The 19,629-nt window shown below is 43.7% G+C and overlaps 1 protein-coding gene across 2 annotated transcripts in view; it reads right to left on the bottom strand.

The window, feature by feature from the left end:
- Window positions 1-19,010, bottom strand: part of LOC146077866 (tight junction protein 2-like) — a 29,152-nt gene extending 10,142 nt beyond the window's left edge. The window contains exons 1-5 of one of the 2 annotated variants that reach the window (XM_083186070.1): window positions 18,877-19,010; window positions 18,391-18,490; window positions 6,537-6,590; window positions 4,418-4,542; window positions 3,247-3,349 (exon numbers count right to left, since the gene is read on the bottom strand). In XM_083186070.1, the coding sequence (XP_083042196.1) occupies window positions 3,247-3,349; window positions 4,418-4,542; window positions 6,537-6,590; window positions 18,391-18,414 (306 nt within the window). In that variant the 5' untranslated portion in view covers window positions 18,415-18,490; window positions 18,877-19,010. Of the gene's footprint in view, window positions 1-3,246; window positions 3,350-4,417; window positions 4,543-6,536; window positions 6,591-18,390; window positions 18,491-18,695; window positions 18,837-18,876 lie in introns of those variants that run through there. The other variant, XM_083186069.1, reaches the window with a different exon arrangement.
- Between the last annotated feature and the right edge of the window lie 619 nt (window positions 19,011-19,629).

The raw sequence follows: 19,629 nt of genomic DNA, 5'->3' as shown, positions 1-19,629 counted from the left end.
CCCCCGTTCCCCAACTCCACTGCCTGGGTGTTACTCCTCGCTCTCCTTTGCACCCCGCATCCAAGCCCTGGCCCATTCTTGCCGGTTCCAGTTACGCAACATTGCTCGCATCAGGCCTTTTCTCTCACAGAGTGCAACTAAGCTTATCATCCACTCACTGGTCATCTCACGGCTCAACTACTGCAATGCTCTCCTCAACGGCCTCGCTCAATCCCAACTGCCCTCAACTCTGCAGCCAGGCTTATCTTCCTCTCCCGCCGCTCTAATTCTGCCACTCCCCTTCAACAAAATATGCACTGGCTCCAATTCCCCTACAGAATCCTCTTCAAACACCTCACATTCACATACAGGGCCATCTCTAATTCCATTGCTCCATATATCTCTAACCTCATCTCCATTCACACACCCTCCCGCCCTCTATGATCGGCCGACGACTGTCGTCTCTCCTCCACCCTGATCACTGCTTCCCACACTAGAGTACAAGACTTTGCCCATGCTGCACCCCTTCAGTGGAACTTACTCCCTCGCTCCATTAGACTCTCCGTGACCTTGCAAAGCTTCAAACAGGCACTGAAAACTCACCTATTCATCAAAGCGTACCCTTCCACTGCATAAACTAGCTGGTTCCCCGACCCCTTGTCTGTTCACATCCTGCTATCTAGCCACCACCCTCTTGCTTGCACCTCCTGTAATCTGTCTGTCTCCCCTTCCTACTAGATTGTAAGCTCCTCCAAGCAGGGTCCTCTTCCCTCCTGTTGTCAAAGCCCTCGTCTCTTCACATTCCACTCACAGCTCTCCTATACTCAAACACTCAGTGACCATCTTTGTCCGCATACTCATCTCCATCATTGGCCTCAAGCCTCTAGTTGTATGTTGATATAGAGTCCTCACTACTTATAGTTAAGCTGTAATGTGTATTGATCTGTGGCGCTCTTTATTTGTACTCTATGTTTGTTATTTATTCTATGTTATGCCAAGTTTTGTCTCCCTGTACGGCACTGAGAAACACTTGTGGCGCCTTATAAATAAAATAATAATAATAATAATAATAATAAGCGTCTTTGTTCTAGTTAGCTGCGCAGACCCTGGCTTCAACTTTAAAATATATTTTTTGACATTTAATTGGTTGACATACTTTCTTAACATTAAAACATCCTAGTAAAATGGTTTAGTGGATACTCAGCTTAAACAAACTTTATACATAGATTTATTCTCTCTAGGTGAACCCTGAAAAGAAAAATATCTATCTGGTAAACTAATAAAGCATATTCTTCACTAGTCCAATATATCTTGTTTGCTCTATGTACGTTATTCCATTTTAGCATATCCTAAGGCATTAGATATACAAGGGTTTCTAACAACAGATTTTAAACTTAAAAAGTGTTACAACCGTAAGGTATGTGTTAATATAAGTAGTAACTATATTGTGTCTTTTCCGTATGAGACGGAGTGAGTACTTAAAGTATTTTTTGCTCTTTACGTAAGCTTCTAGAATGTAGATAGATACTGTTTAATCACCAAGGTCTATTAAAGCAGGTTTAATGAACTTTATTAAAGCAATGGAGGTGATCCAAGCAGAACAAAGGGTACTTGTGTATTATCACGGCGCCCATCGCATCGCATACCAAAAGGCATGCGATGGTATGCGATGCGATATCGCGCGATATTGTACAATGTTATACAATTTTAAAATTGTATGACATTGTATATGGCATACAATGCGATTGAAATTGTATAAGCACCCTAATGGGGGCTTACAATGTTAAATGCACCCCCACGCCACCCCCCCCCCCCCCCCACTATAAACGTGAACCCGAAGTGTGGCGAGCCCGCGAGGGGCGGCGGTACATGTCCTCCGACCTTTTCATACCCCCTCTATCCACGTCGGCGTGGAGTTGAGAATAGAAAGTGTGGCGAGCGCAGCGAGCCCCGCGGATACCTGTGAAGCCCGCGAGGGGACGCCGATACCTGTGAAGGTATCCGCGTCCGCTCGCCACGCTTCGGGCTCGGTGGCTCGCTGCGCACGCCACACTTTATATTCTCAACTCCACACTGACGTGGATAATGGAGGTATGAAAAGGTCGGAGGACGCGTACCGCCGCCGCTCGCCACGCTTCGGGTTCACGTTTATAGTGGGGGGGTGGCGTGGGGGTGCATTTAACATTGTAAGCACCCATTTGGGTGCTTATACAATCTTTTATTGCATAGGAGGCAAAAATTGCATCGCATGCCATCGGGTGCATGGCATTGAATGCGATTAAAACATCACACGACCAACATCGGGGGCGCCGTGATAATACACAAGTACCGAACAAAGGAATGGAGCACAGCAAGTAGCATACAAGTTTGATTCAAACTCCAGTCACAATTAGGCAGAGGAAAATCGTACGCGCATTATTACAACTAGAGACCCTAACAGATGCTCATATAATATCAGTATTAAAAACAAAAGAAAATACTGTTCCCCGGCATACAGCTATAACATGCTGCTATGGATTTTGATGTTCCAAGCAGAAATATCTGACAGTGTTTATAGTCAATTGGAAAACCATAAAAAAACAGATCATGCTCATAAATGTTGAAATCAATATGGAACAGCGAAACAGAATAAATAAAAACCTAGAAAGAAAATTCCAGTTTTAAAAGGACATTTTTGGAAGATTGCAAATGTATAAAATAGGACGTTTATAGAAAACTATTCTATCACCGTATAATTGTTTATGGTCACAAAACCAGGACTACTGTATTTGATTAAATAACACACAAATAGGTTTTCATGCTACAAACCTCAAACCACTGACATGAGCCGAATGACATAGTGGGAGCGGTTGATAGGTATTGAAAATGTCTGACAAGACAACAATAGAGAAACTGCAGTACTTTAAAAAGGCACTAGGTATGCATAACCTATACACTAAGAAGCAACAAAAAAACAACAACAAAGTGGACTTTTCCTTAAAATAATTAAATAAAACACTTAGGCTGCGGGCCAGAGGGGTTAGTTTTAGGCGGTGTGGTACCGGGGTTAGGGTAAAGGCACTATAAGTGCTGTAATAGTGCTTTAGGGTAAGGGAGTTAGGGGAGAGGGGTAGGTCCCCAATGGTGCCCTTGTGGTATTTTCCATATTGGGATGCCAGGTTGGTCTTTAGACTGCCAACATCCCTACATTTCATGCAGAGCCGGACCATGCAAAGTTTATATTTTTTATTCTCTACACACATTCTAATAAAATATTATAATATTTACCAGGACAGCTGTTTTCCCACATTTCCTTAATTGCGTAACAGCAAATGAGTGTGGAACATTATCCAAGAGGGTTCCATTAACCATAAGAACACGGTCATTCTCTCTGAAAGAAGGAAAATAGAATACGGTTTAAAAAAAATTCTAATTCATTTTTTACTTTTACATTCCTGACATATGGATGGTGTTTGTAAAATATTGATGCTTGATATTTCTTTATTTGGGTTTACTTTTTTGAATTACCTAAAATTCTTAAATTACATTTTAGCAGGTTTTCTATTTATTAGTAGCCAAGTCAGTATTATACCTGGTCACCTGGCTAATATTGCATCAGGTTTGATTACAAAACCTGTGCAAAAGCTGATAATCAAATGTATAAGATCATCTGGGAAGTTGGGAAATGCAGTGGGAAAACCGCTCTAGGCATGTGTGCAATCATTCTCTGACATCAGCAAGCCTTAACATAAAATGGAATTTATGTAGCTACATGGCCCAAGAGCAAAATGCTGAATATTTTTCAATTTAAAAAAGTCAACAAAAATGTCCTAAAATAAATACTGACACAATTCCTAAGACCAAGCAGCAGAAATGTAGTGTGCAAATAAGGCCCATACATATTTACTACCAGGTGCCTCATGTAATGTTAAAAATCTTCTCATTTAATTATATTTCTGATATTATCTATGGGCCTGATGCAGACTGACAGCTATCGCTGGCCATTCCCAGGCCATCACAGTGCTGAGTAAATCTCAGCTTTTGTGGCACTTCAAAACAGGGGGGAAGGGTTTGGGATTAATTTGATGGTTAAATTAAAAATGTACCCTTTTTTGCACGGCTGCGATCGCATTCGCAGCTGTGCACAGTTTATCTAATCACTAGGCACTGAATACTTGCAGCACAGGGATCAGGTCTGAATCGGGCCCTATGTGACTACCTTATTTATTCCTTAGAACACATTTTAGCATTTTAGTCTTTTTACTACCATCTTCTAAACAGAAACTTGCAATAAATGTTTTGCAAACCTATAGCCATTCTATATGATTCCAGACCTGCATATTTCAATCACATAACAAAAACATATCTAAAACAAACACATAAGCATCTCATGTCATGTCATTAGCACAGAAACATGATTTTCCTATAACAAATGCTGAATCATAACGCTTGATCTTACTGTAGGCGACCATCGGCAGGTCCTCCAGGTAGAACATCTGAGATCACAATGGAATTGTCCCCGTTATTAAAATGTGGATTATCTCTTCCACCAGAAACCGCAATGCCAAAACCTTTTCTGGAATCCTATGGACAAACAATTAGAAGCTTTACTACATTTACAAAATATTTAAAATGTAAACATTTATTTTTGTTCATTACATAGAATCTAGCATGTCAACAAGTGTACAACTGTCTAGGGCCCCCCTCTTCCTATAGGTGTAGAACTGTGTTTGCTCTAATTCAAATGTCCAAAGAGAAGACATGTCGCCACAAGTGGCAATAGTGTAAGCACAAAGTCAAACAACCGAATCCCACTAGAGTAAGGGGGAGTATTTTTCTCACAATTTAAAAATTGTTCTCCCAGTTTTGATCAAGTACAAGCCAATCAAGTTTAAACTTATAATTTAAAGGCGGTGTAAAAAAATAAAAAATAAAAAAAAAAGACAGAAAGGAGCTGATTGGTATTTTCGCTCTCACAATTTAATCTTTCTCCTACCGTTAATAAATACCCCCTGAACTGTATAGTTTAGCTACTAAAGGCAATAATTACATAATTCCAAATAAAAATAGCAGGAATCGAAATGTAGTGGACACTTCCTAAATTATTCTCTTGAAAGTGTCCTTGGGTTTCATCCAAATGTAACCATGAAAAGGGACAAAAACATCACGCTGTTTATTTAAGCATGCCTTATTCATTAGATCATAGTGAATGAATAATCTGCAATGCTACTTCCTCCTATAAAATAGTTGGCGCTGTGTCTGGGTCTTCATATATATCACAGAGTAGATCTGCCCTTAATTTGTAATTGAAAAGGAAAAATTTTAATTAAGCTTTAACTGTGCTCCAAAGCTTTTGGAGTCACTAGTAGAAGAGAAAACATTTTAAAAAGGATCTTGTTTAATTTCTTGTAAGTCTCATTACTAATACTAGTTTGGAAAATGACACACAACTAGTCAAGCAGTAACAAAATGTAAAACACTGAAGCATTTTACTTGATAACCATTCTAAGGGGGGAAGGGGGGGGGGGAGACAGCATTGATTAGGGCCCCACAGCCATCTCTCCCATCGGGAGATTGAATACCCCCCTTAGTATTGCATTTAGTACCAAAACTCCACCTTTGGCACTCAAAGTGCCAATTTACTCAACAATTTAACTCTCACCTCAGGAGACGGTGGGCTGAAATGTTTTCCTCCCATGGCTAGTTGCGCCCATTCACAACAAATTAATTGCTCTGTTCGGCAACATCTAGTGGCAGATGCAGAGTGAAACAATTGAATCAACTCTTACATTTTTAAAATCAGGGACACCTTTATCTGTAAGCTTTATCTGTCTCTACAGAAATGTACTACAAGTCTAATTAACACATTTTGCCTTATGGTCAGCCTAAGATAGTTTTTCGATTTATAGGTCCAATTCATTATAAATATGTAAATGTTTTTAACTCCCTGCAATTTGCCTTAAAAGACACCAATGCACCGCTGTAATGCAGCATTAATCTTGTGTCGGAACGGTGTCAATAAGCAGATGTTCCATGAGCCCAACCACAACATTACTACCGGTGCATGCATGAACTGAGATCATGCATGTGCACAGTGCAGGCTGGAGAAAGAATCTTAATGGACTGTGCTTCACAAGATGGACCTCCTTCCAAAATGAAGAAGCAGATTTGTGGGCTAAAGCCATCGGAAGACATGGTCAGTTCCAGCAGACAAGTCCTAAAAGCACTGGGACACCAGGTTTTGTTGTTGTTTTTTTTTGAGGAGAAGGAGGAGGGGGGGGGGGGTGTTGTAGGAGTTTACAAAATTGCCATTTAATGAATAAACTCCTGAAAGCTTCTAATAGTTAAACACAAACAAGCCATGGCATAAATGATAGTTTTAACACATTTTCTTCTCAGGAGTAGTTCTTGCTCTATATAAATCCCTATAGAACACCGTATTGTTATAAAGCTGAATAGCTTTTGGAAATAAACAATGCAAAGAAATTCCAGCTCTCATTTTGTTGAAATTAAAGCATTATTAGTTATTGCACAGAGTATGGTTTTAGATCAAAAGGTTTGGTTGCACACACTATTACCTTTTGTAATGTCACGGTGTACTGTTCCCAAACTGCATCTTCCATTCCAAATCCCTGTAAGCAAATCACACATTTAACCATTAACTTAAACTATATAAAACAATATTATTTATTTATTAAAGTTTCTTATATAGCGCATACATATTCCTCAGCGCTTTACAGAGAACAATACTTTTTTCCTAACTAATATGAGTTATTTTTCATAACAAAATATGTCATTATATGTTTATCATTCTCCGTATGTGCTAATTTTGTTTATCAAGCACTTCCTGTGGAATTTCGACATGAACAAGCGCAGAATGAGAATTAAAAAGAGAAAAGAAAAAAAAAAGCCATCTACCAACATCCTGGGTTCTCATTTCAAATCAAAACAAAAACAGAAAGAAAAAAATTATCTCTACTTAACACACTTTTCTAATGTTTGCCCAATATTCTTTATTGCTTGCAATACCGAGTTTTTGAAGCTCATCTCCCTACAAACAAAAATATTGTGCAAGATCATCCTACAGTTTTAATTAGTTGTATTGCAGTCTTCAGTGAGAACACTAGGATGATCAGATGGATATATAAACATGTAGTTCACAATCTGAAGTGTACTATATTTGTGGTGTAATTAGGCATGTTGGGTAGGGGTGTAGTAAGTCCAGAATAGGATTGCTTGAAAGAAGTATTGTTCATTCTAGCACCCGCCATCTGAAAACCCATGCAGTTTCTCTTCCCTGTCTGGGGTGTCACGGTCTGCTGTAGTGCTTCCAGCACAGTGTGGTCTGTAAAGCAGCACTGATATGCAAACCAGATCTGTGCTAGAAACACCACAGCAGACAGAGACACCTTAGACAGGGAAGAGGAACTGCATGGATTTTCAAAGATGTCAGGTGCTAGAATGAACACTAAAGAAGTAAACATACAGGATAACCAAAACAAAAAAGTAAAATATATTTAACCTATATGTGATATTATACCTTACATACACACGTTCTGTATGTTACATGTTACCATATGCACTCTTTGTTACTCCATGAATACATATACTTAGATTATAATTAACTTGATTCTGCAAAGCTTATATTTCTGGAAGAAATAGGATTGCGTCACCACTGGCATATGGGCTCAAATACAAAGTGCCAGTTAAAAAAAAAAAAATTACAAAAACATAAAATGGTAGTTAAATGCCCAGACACATCCTTGATCTCATTTACTACAGGTATATGGTAAAATATGGTAATCACAGGGAAAAATATATTTTAAAAAACAATGATTTTGATGCAGTAACAGATTATGTAAATTGAATGAAGCAATTATACCTTTTTTTTTGCATACATTCACCAATACATTATATTGTTACCTATGGCTGCTTTGCTATTCAATTTAGGGACAGAAAGTAAGATGCAGTGACTGCAATAGAAATTCCCCCCTCCCCTCTGGAGCAAATCTGACTTAAAAAAATAAAAGTAAATATTAGGGGAAAAAACCATCAGTGCTGGATATGACCGTGGAAGTACCCCCAGAGTGTAGTAACCCCTTCCCGACATTTGACGTACATTTACGTCATGGTCGGGATGTACTTCCCGACACATGACGTAAATGTACATCATGACTTTAAAGTGCCACTTTAAAGTGCCACCGCGTCTAGAGACGCGGTGACAGAGGGACGATGTCTGCTGTCCCTGACAGCAGACATCTTCCCTCATTGCCCAGGGGGGGCAGCGATGCCCCCCGCCATCGGCGATCGCTGCGATTGGCTGTTCAAACGTGAACAGCCAAAAGCAGCGTTTACTGTGTGATGTGTAAAATTTAGACTCTGCTGCCCCCTAGTGTCCAAAAAAATTAAAGGAGGTTGAAATAATGATGTAATAATAAAGTTTAGATATGGTCTATGTTAGTTATTAACTATTTTGAGTGGTATGATTATTTGTCTCACAAGCAGAAAATTTAACATTTTGCAAATAGCAAAATGTTCAATTTTTTTACGACATTTTGGTATTTTTCACAAAAAAAAAAAAAACTGTATCGACCAAAATTTACCACTAATTTAAAGTACAATGTGTCACAAGAAAATCACTGGGATAAGTAAAAGCAAAAAAAAGTTATCCCCACTTAAGTGATACATGTCAGATTTGAAAAAAAGGGCTCTGTCAGGAAGGCAAAAACTGGCTGCGTCGGTAAGGGGTTAACCACCCAATTCCCCATAACTGGCCTGTGGGAGAACCAGATCTTCCAACTTGCCACAGGTATGGGGACTGCTGGAGGGGAGACCGGGAGCCTAGGAGACCACCAGGCCGGTAAGTATATAATAGAATATAATAGCTTTATAGTGTAACGGTTAACATTACTGCCTTACAGCACTGAGGTCATGCGTTTGATTCCCACCATAGCCCTGTGTGGAGTTTGTAGATGTAGGTTGACAGGGTCATTCGGTCGACATGGGGAAGGTGGACAGTCAAAATGTCGACATAGATGTTGTGCTTCTTTTTGAGCCATGTGCCGACTGGCAGTATTAATGCCCTACCATCCACTTTGTGCCCAAAGCATGGCAAGCGCAGCGAGCCATGTGAGGGGACACTGTGCACCAGTGTCGCAGGACAAAAAAAATTATGAAAAACTCATATCGACCCTGTTGACCTAAGGCATGGGTCTTCAACCTGTGGCCCTCCACAGATGTTGTGAAACTACATGTTCCAGCATGCATTGCCACAATTTTTCCTATAAGATCATGCCAAAACTGTCAGGGCATGCTGGGCCACAGGTGTGACCTAAGGCATGTCGACCTTCATGTGGTCGACCGAATGATCCCAACCCTAATGTGAATGGCTCAATATTCGCTGTACAGTGCTGTGGAATGTGTGTGTGCTCAAAAAAATGCCTGGTAATAAACATAATATAAAAATATTTTTATTGTACGAATTATTGTTCTATGTTGACGTAAATGAAATCCTGAATTGGCTAGATAAGATGCAAGTGTTGAAGATTCCAATGCAATATATTTTTAGATGCACCAATGCAAACAATAGAGGAATTGCTGCTAAGTATAATATATATATTTACCTGAATTCTTTATAAAACAACATTAGAACCTATTGTTAAGGGTTACAAATATTCCACCTCCATTCTCTGAAGCCTGTACTATTTACTTAAAAGCCAAGGCTGTGACTCTGGGGGTCATTCAGGTGCGGTCAGAGTTGTTATCGCTGCTGCAGTATTAGCAGCAGTGCTAGCACTTCATGGTAATGCAGCTGGAGGCATCTATTACATGCCGAAGCCTCCTGCTGCAGTACTGATCCAAGCTGCGTCCTAGAATGCAGCATTGGATCAAAGCACCCTCCATCAGGTGGCTTGTGCCATCCATTGTCCTGCTCAAGCCACCAGACACTTAGGCCAGGAAAACTCTTTCCTACTGTATGGCAGCAATCCCTCGCCTCTTCCCATGCCCCAAACAGCGATTATACAGTATGTTTCTGATAAGAACGGGTCCTGCACATGTGTAAAGTAACAAAAATCAGTACTTTGCGATGATGGCCGCTGATGAAACTGCCCCTGAATGACGCCCTGTGTGCATGAGGGATGAGCATTATCCCATAGCAGCTTCTGATCAGTACTATACAACCTCCTCCACAGGCCATTTTGTAGTGATGATGGGTTTTAATTTACCGCATTTGCCGGAATATAAGACAACCCCCAACATTTCCACTCAAAATATAGAGTTTGTTATATACTCGCCGTAAAAGACTACCCCCTCTTCCGCACACCTTCCAGAGACTGCTGCTAGTGACATGGAGACAGGAAGGGCAGACAGGGAGCAGGGACCAGTATTATAGTACTGTACCATATATTAACCCCTTGAGTGGTGGGTTTCGCTGGGGCAGGACAAACCTATCAGGGCAGGTTTGTCCTGCCCCAGCAAAACCCACCACATAAAGTTGTAAGCCCCCCTCGCCTCCGCTCCGGCGTTAGTACGCCGGAGCTTCCCTGCAGTGCTGCCGCTGTCCCCCCTGCCTAAGCCGTCTGTCACATTCAGCAGTGACGTCGGCGGCAGGCTCGGGTATTTTCGGTGCGGCTCAGGGGAACTCGGGAGCGCTCAGGCACCAGAGTCCTCCCGAGCCGCTGCGAACATCCCCCAGCCTGCCACCGACGTCACTGCTGAATGTGACAGACGGCTTAGGCAGGGGGGACAGCGTCAGCACTGATATGTCTCTTATATGACCTGATAAGCGATTTGGAGTATCAAGGTATGTATAAGAAGGGGGGGGGGGGGGCGAGGAGAGAGTGCAAAATGTATAAAAGTGTACCCCCATGTGTATCCCAACGAAGTGCACCCGGCGTATAAGACGACCCCCCACTTGAAGGGATGTTTTTCAGGGGGGAAAAGTCGTCTTATATGCCGGCAAATACGGTAATTTACTTTACTTTTAGATCGTTTTTAACAGAAATCACAGCATTAACCTAAGAAACACATGACTGTTCCTTTTCAACAAGTTATTAATGATTTACAGATTGCAGAGTGTCATGTGACTATGGCAGCAACTAGTCATATGACATACAGTATGAGCAGAGAGACTTTAGAAACCCTCTCAGTATACTCATCACAGCACAATCAGGTTCATGATTGTCAGTGTAGATGATAAAACCAAACCTCCGACTGGCTGATATTAGATACAGCACCTGGATTACATTACACATTTATGGCAAGTCCTGTAATGATTATTAAATTATCTAATCTGATCAAGAGTAAAAACAAAACAAAATCTGATCAAAAAGTCCCAGACACTGGCTGATATATGGTCTCAAACATCCAATTAAAAGAAGCACTTTACACCCTGTTCATTCTATCTAATCCTTTAAATGCTAGCCTTTGTTTGTGCAAGCAACTGTAGATTTAAGATTGCATTTACAAAATATGCTGCGATAATTGCATGCATGTTGGACTACATCGCATCGCATGCGATTTGCATATGATGTGAATCGAAGCTAGTTCAAAAAGTATGTGCAGCACATACGTTTTGAACTGTGCGATGGGATGTCCACGGGAGCATGCATCTCACGTCAATCACACCGTGTATGGGCAACTTAACATAGCACTTAAAGAGGTTTCATTTTAAGCTATAGCTAGAAACATTTGTTTTACATCAAAGGTCAGAAGCCTTCTGGTAATTTTTTTCCAATGGGATTATGCCTTTCATATTGGCATGCAACCAAGATGTGCAAAAAGTTCCTTTTGAATACACAAACTGACCAGCATTAAGGTGCAGAAGTGAAAATCACACTAGTCCCTTCACAAGAGACCTAAACTGGGTAACAGTCATCCCTACGGAAGCAATGCTACAATGGAGGGCATCGCTCCACACAGCCAGGAAAAGATGTTAAGTAGAGGGCAGAGGATACTGTAAGGGGGGCACACACAGTGACATTGTTGCTTATTTTCTAAGCGATCCGTCTAGATCATCGGTTCTTAAACTGTGGGTCCTGACCCCAAAAGTGGGTCCCGACCTGCTCAGCATGGGGTCGCGACTCCGTGTTGCTGACCACCAGGCTAATGACTTTTCTAATCTCAGTCTGAGTCGAGCAGTCTGTTGAATTGTGTTATTTTAGACTCCTCACATCATGTTGTGCCTCCACAATGCTGCCATGCCTGTGCATGTGCTGCCCTCACATGTGTGGCGACCATTCTGCGGTAAATATCTGGGGTCCTGTAATAATTTTTATTGTCTGATGGGGGTCCCAGAGTAAAATAGTTCAAGGACCCCTGGTCTAGATCATTTAAAAATTAAACACACATGGCCCCATAGCTATGGTAATGCACAGTCCTGCGCATCTCAGATATTTAGTGCATGTACTAAATATCTAGTCATGGGGGTACTCAACTATTTTGGTCTGGGACTCCATCAAACAATAAAAATAATTACAGGTCCCCCAGCAAGTTACTACAGAAGGTCATCATATCACATGTGTAGTCAGCAGACAGCACATTGCCAGGATTAGATCACTTATCCCGTATCACCCATGAGTATGCGGCTTACAGTCTTGTGTGGGATGTAGGTCATTAATGGTACACACAAGGGGCACAGCTGAGAATGACGTATAGGGTAGGCACAGTTTTGGTACTCTGACAGGAGCCGAAAAACAAGTGTCCAAAAATGTTTTAATCCAACATTTAAATCTGACCATTTTTAATCAAATTTTTTGAAAATAACGATAGTGTTCAGGCAACAATAGTTCACAGCAGTCAATCTAATTGGCATTAGAGTGAAAAGGCCGCCATACACTATGCGATTTGGCCACGATTTCACCCGATCCAAATGGATCGGGTAGTGAAATCGGACCAAATCGCAGGTTTTGACACCCGGTCCGACCCGATGCGCGGTCCCGTGCGCATCGGGTCAGAGTCGGGACGTCGGACCGACTGCACATAAGATAAATCTTATGTGCAGCCGTGGGGACTCTGAGGACGCCGGCGAGGGAGGGGGGCGGCAGGGGGAGCCAGAGCAGGGGCTGTCATGCTCCGTCCGGGTAGGGGGGGACACGCTGCTAGTAGTGCGGACGCTGCGGGGGACACAGGCGGCAGTGACATAGAGCCGGGCGGGGGGAGCCGGGAGCTGTCAGCACTGAAAAAAAAAAAAGCCCATACAATGAATGGGCAGCCTGTGATTGGCTGAGCGCTCTATCAGCCTGTCAGCAATTGGCTGAGAGAGCGCTCAGCCAATCACAGGCTGCCCATTCATTGTATGGGCTTTTTTTTTTTTTCAGTACTGACAGCTCCAGGCTCCCCCCGCCCGGCTCTAGGTTACTGCCGCCTGTGTCCCCGTGGCGTCCGCACTACTAGCAGCGTGCGTCCGTCCCCCCAGCCGCCTTGCAGCATCCCCCGCCCGCCACCTCGACGTCCCTGGCCCCCCTGCTCGCTCCACATTGCAGCTCCCCGGGAGTTGCAAATGATACATCGCATGCGATGTATCATTTGCAAAACTTGGCACATCAAGTGCCAAATCGTGTGTCCCCCTCCCGGGGAGCTGCAGGGGGAAATCAGGTCCGACTTGTCCTTAGGACAAGTCGGACAAATGTATGGGGGCCTAAACTTTTATCCGAAGTTTTAAATACTTAGAAGCATAAATATTATAGTAAGAGTAATTGTTATTTCTTAAAGATGTATTTTTTTTTTTCACATGTATGGATACACTGAAACATCCAAGCAAATATAAGGACAACACTTAAGCCCCGTACACACAGGGCAATTTCAGCCACAATTGCCGAGGATATGGTCACTGAGCAACCATATCCCCGTGTGTACGGGGCGAAGATTGCTGGGAGCGCATTCCCGCGACCAGCCCTGAAGTGATTGCTGGTTACAGGGACAGTCAAAGATGCCACAGTGTACTCCAAACATTGCAAATATACTGACAGCCATGTGAGGTAACATGCAGTATATAAAAACAATAAAACTTGTTTACAACATATCCTTGTGTCATGGTCAATGCAATGCAGTGACCTGTCACCACCCACTTTTCATGACCTCATCTCTTTGTGCCTTTCAATCTGTCCTTTTATTATTGCAGGAAAAATCAGGCTTCTGTGTGAAAGGGCGAGAAATACCCGGGTTTTTCGTGCTGTGTGATGCTGCTTTCCCACTGCCTACACGGGTAATGACCCGTTTTTTTTAAACGGGTCTTTAAACGGGTAAGAGCCATAAAGACTCTTTCCCACTGCAGCTTTTAAACGGTAAATTACCGTTTAAAAGCTGTTTTTGTCACATTCACACTTACCCGTTTAAAAACCCGTTTAAGCAGTGTTAAGATGGGGGGGGGGGAGAATTTAAAAAAATAAAAACGGCGTGGGGTCTTCCCCACTGCCGTAACCAGCACCAGGCTGAAAGAGCCGGGGCTGGTAATAAAAAATCAGGAAACCCGACAAATAGGGGTTCCCTGATTTTTTACAACCAGCCCCAGGCTCCAGGTCCGGGGCTGGTTCCCAAAATACGGGGGACAAAATGACTAGGGGTCCCCCGTATTTTAAGAACCAGCCCCAGGCACAACCAGCCAGCAGGGTAATGCCACAGCCGGGGGACACTTATTATATAAGTTCCCGCGGCCAAAGCATTAACCCTACCGACCAGTCAGCCTGGCCAGGGGCCCTGGGGAAGTGGGGACCCCCCCAATAAAGGGGTCCCCCCCTCCAGGACTTACCTGACCAGGCTGAAGCCTGGTGCTGTCCTCGATGCCCCTGGGCGGTGGGCATCGAGCTGATGGTATGGTGTAAAAAATAGAATAAAAACCATTGTCTTTTACTGGTGAACTATGAGTCCCAGCAAGCCTCCCCCGCAAGCTGGGACTTGGAGAACCACAAGTCCCAGCCTGCGGGGCATTAAAGGGCCCGCTGGGTCTTGTAGTTCCACAGTAAAAGAAAGAGTTAAATAAACACACTGACACACGTGAAAAATAAAAGTTTAATACATACATAACACATACATACTGATACTTACCTATCTTGAGCCCGTAGGTAGCCCTGGTCCTGATGTCCTGGTCCGTGTCGGCATCTGTATCCATGTCGGCATCCCTGTCGGCGACGGCGTCGGCGGTCCGGAGTTTGAAGAAATCCATTTGGGAAGCTGTGGAAGGAAACCATACTCACCTGTCCCAGCGCGACGTAGTCCAGGTAAGTTCTTTGCAAAAAAAAAAAAAACCGAACACCCGAACCAAGCGGACAGCTGAGAGCCGCACGGTGTTTGTTTACATCGTGCGGCTCCGCCTCCCGAATGCCGCTATTGGCCGCCTTGGCCGCAAGGCGGCCAATAGCGGCATTCGGGAGGCGGAGCCGCACGATGTAAACAAACACCGTGCGGCTCTCAGCTGTCCGCTTGGTTCGGGTGTTCGGTTTTTTTTTTTTTTGCAAAGAACTTACCTGGACTACGTCGCGCTGGGACAGGTGAGTATGGTTTCCTTCCACAGCTTCCTCCATGGATTTCTTCGGACTCCGGACCGCCGACAGGGATGCCGACATGGATACAGACGCCGACACGGACCAGGACATCAGGACCAGGGCTACCTACGGGCTCAAGATAGGTAAGTATCAGTATGTATGTGTTATGTATGTATTAAACTTTTATTTTTCACGTGTGTCAGTGTGTTTATTTAACTCTTTCTTTTACTGTGGAACTACAAGACCCAGCGGGCCCTTTAATGCCCCGCAGGCTGGGACTTGTGGTTCTCCAAGTCCCAGCTTGCGGGGGAGGCTTGCTGGGACTCATAGTTCACCAGTAAAAGACAATGGTTTTTATTCTATTTTTTACACCATACCATCAGCTCGATGCCCACCGCCCAGGGGCATCGAGGACAGCACCAGGCTTCAGCCTGGTCAGGTAAGTCCTGGAGGGGGGGGACCCCTTTATTGGGGGGGGTCCCCACTCCCCCAGGGCCCCTGGCCAGGCTGACTGGTCGGTAGGGTTAATGCTTTGGCCGCGGGAACTTATATAATAAGTGTCCCCCGGCTGTGGCATTACCCTGCTGGCTGGTTGTGCCTGGGGCTGGTTCTTAAAATACGGGGGACCCCTAGTCATTTTGTCCCCCGTATTTTGGGAACCAGCCCCGGACCTGGAGCCTGGGGCTGGTTGTAAAAAATCAGGGAACCCCTATTTGTCGGGTTTCCTGATTTTTTTAATACCAGCCCCGGCTCCTTCAGCCTGGTGCTGGTTACGGCAGTGGGGGGGGGACCCCATGCCGGTTTTTTTTTTAACGGGTAAAGGGCTACCCCTTTCCCACTGCCGAAAAAACGGCTCTTACACGGTAAAAACACTGCTTTTTACCCGGTTAACAAATACCGGTATTTGTTACCCGTGTAAAGCAACCTGGAGCTTTCCCACTGCAGCTCTAGCCGTTTAAAAAGGCTAAAAAAACGGCATTTTACTGTGTAAAGCCTGCAGTGGGAAAGGGGCATGAAAGGGGGTCAGAGCTTTTAGCTGAGTCTTACCCGGGTTTTTGTATCCGGGAAATACCTGGGTTTTTGGGATTTGTCTGTTTGAAAGAGGTATTATATCCCGTTCTCACTGCTGCAAAATCCCGGGTATTTGCCAGGGCAAGCAGTAATTTCCCGTGTTGCGTCTCTGTGTGAAAGGGTATTTGTGAAATTCCCGGGTGTTATGCCCCGGGAATTACACACGTTTTTTTTTTGCAGGGTTTTTCCTGGGTAATACACGGGTGTGTGGCAGTGTGAACAGGTTCGACCCGGGTTTTTCTCACAAAATGCAAAAAAGCAAGTTCATTGCATTGATCAAAGCTGCTTTTTAAACAGCCAATCAAAGATACTTTTTAAACATCCAATCAAAGCAGCTCTTAGGTGCCACACACTTGATGGCAGGCATACCAGGGGAAGCAGTGTGAATGGGGCAGACATGGGAATTTCCCAGGTCTACGGTGCAGTATGAATGGGGTCTGTAGAGCTGAGATGCTCTTTGCCCCGCCAAAAACACGGGAACAAAAACCCGGGATTTTACAGGGGCGACAATGAGAACGCAGCATTATTCTAACTGGTCACTACTGGCTCCTATGCACCACACTCCATAAAGCATAGCTTTTCAACACTTTGCCCCTTTGAGAACTATGGAATCCTTAGGTGGCCATACATCAGAAAGATATTGTACCCAATCATACAATCTCAATTGATTGTAAGATGGATTGTATGCAGATTGTGTGCACATCTTATGTACACAATCATACAATCAATCAGCAGATGGATTGTATGACTGATTGTATGCACATCTTGTATACACAATCATGCTGCAGATGGATTGTATGACTGATTGTATGATGGATTGTATGCAGATTGTGTGTCCAAAAACCACCAAGGACTGCCGGGATTTCAAGGGAAATTGTACACAATCAATCTTAAGATCGATCTTTCTGATGTATGGCCAGCTTTAGATAGTGTAAACCGCCTTATGCCTATGGAGGAACATGCGTGTCATACCTGTATTCCCAGATTAGTCTTTAAAAAAATGTTAAAGACCCCTCTGATGTGACCATTATCTAACTTGCGGGGACAAGTTATCGCTGTCCCTAAAAGTCACATTAAAGGGGTGTACACACGGTGTGATTGCCTTGCTCTTCTATCAGAATGGAATTGCACAGCAAGGCAAATGCATTCTATTTGGACTATATAGTACAGATCCTATACTACAGGATGCCTTCACAGTATGTTTTTGTTCCATTTTGATGCCGCACTTTGGGATCAAATTGAATGAGTTAAACTTGATTTTACTTCTAGAAGTAAAATTAAATCGAAAAATAGACCACATGTACAGGGCATTAGTACATAACCGAGATATCTTAACTAAAATATTTGTTGCGATACAGACCATCAAAATTACATAGACCCCTTGAATATTTGACAAACTGATGTATTTGTATTTAAAAAAGGTACTTGTAGCCCAGGTAGATAATCGGTGTCCCAGAACATTTCACATACAAAGCGCTGAGTCTATTCTTCCGTTTCCTGCATAATAATAACTTTGACCTTTTTTTTTTATGTCACCAGAACAAAGCTGCCCTGAGTTATGTTAGATACGAATACACCTTAACTAAAAAAAACTCCTATCCTAAAATAACACCGGCATGTCAGTGCACACAGTTATGCCAGGGATAGATATTTTTGGATGACTTAAAAAAAAAAAGCATAACTATATACTAAAAACATTTCCTGAACTTTTTGTAGTTAGATTCGGAGTGTATAGTACTAGCCTGCTGTGAGTACATAGAGCCCACGCCAGGCAGCTGAGACAGTGCGGGGCTTCCTGCAGCCTCTAATCTGCCCAGGTTGTAGTATATAGTGTAATGTGAATATATAGAAGTCAGCGGTGACCCAGATTCCGCCTTACCTGATAGTGAGATCTGACAGCCATTTTAGGAACGGGGAATCAGGCAGGGGGGTGTCAGCGAGATCCAGGTCCTCCCTCGGAGTCACTCCTAGCCCAGCACCTGTGTACAGAGAGAGATACTAGTAGTAAGACCTGTGCGCTCTCCCCCCTCTCAGAGGGAGAGGCGGGCGGCAGGGTGTGGACAAGAGGGAAGCGCGGCACTGATACTACCCTATGGAGATCATGTGCCGCACATAATAGGCAGGAAGGCGGCAGCCTCCCCTCATGTACCTGCCCAGCTCCCAGCCAGGTCGTTGCGTGCTCACCTCGCCGCTCGCTCTGCGCTGTAATGTGATCTGAGCAGCGCTCGCACACAGGGAACACCCAGGGGAGGCTGCGGGAAGTCAGGCAGGGAGAGTGCGGGGAGGAGCAGCCGGGTGCTGCTAATACACCGAAGAAATATTCAAGGAAAACATCGGAAGAGAAAACTAACAAATAGCAACTTACTATCAGCAGCCGCCCCAGTTTCCGGCTCTGCCCCCAGTGCCCCAGCCCCTGCCCTCACCGGCCGCTTCCCATGGCAGCAAGGCTTGGGAATTCTTTTAGTCGGGAGAATGCCTATCAGCATGTGGCATGAGGGTGTGTGCGCTACGAGGACGTGGCTTCTACCAATATACCCCCTGTCACAGTGACCGGGGGCTGCTGCTGCCTTGATCAGCGGTTCCCAAACTTTTTTGAATCACAGCAAGCTGGAGTATCACTTTTTTTTTTTTTCACAGCACCCCTAGGCCAAATGTTTATGATTAGGAAATTTAGGGAAAAATATATAAAATTAAGTAGATTGTGCTTATATTTCACATAGTTTTTGCCTATTACAATGACCATAAATAATTTGCATTGTTTCTGGACCACCCACAGGAGTCGCAAGTGTCCGGGGCACCTCAGGGTGTCAATGCAGGCAGTTTGGGAACCAGTGACCTATTATAGGCTGTGTATTGAACAGTCATTGGTGCTGCCATTTGTGAGCACCCTGTGCAATTAGGATCCATCTGTGTAGAAGCAAAGCCTTGCGTGTACCAGCAGCAATGCACTGCAACTGCACACTGATCGGGTATGGATCAGACAGCAACAAGGTCGACATGACTGAAAGTCGACAGAGGCTTTAGGCTGACATGGGGAAGGTTGACAGTCAAAAGGTCAACATAAGGGTTTTCACTTTTTTTTTGTCCTGAATTTCTACACAGTCAACATGGACAATGA

The sequence above is a fragment of the Crinia signifera genome, chromosome 1, assembly GCF_055691185.1.
Source record: "Crinia signifera chromosome 1, ASM5569118v1, whole genome shotgun sequence".
NCBI lineage: Eukaryota > Metazoa > Chordata > Amphibia > Anura > Myobatrachidae > Crinia > Crinia signifera.
Note: the sequence above shows the minus strand (reverse complement) of the source record. Positions and strands in the feature narration are given on the sequence as shown.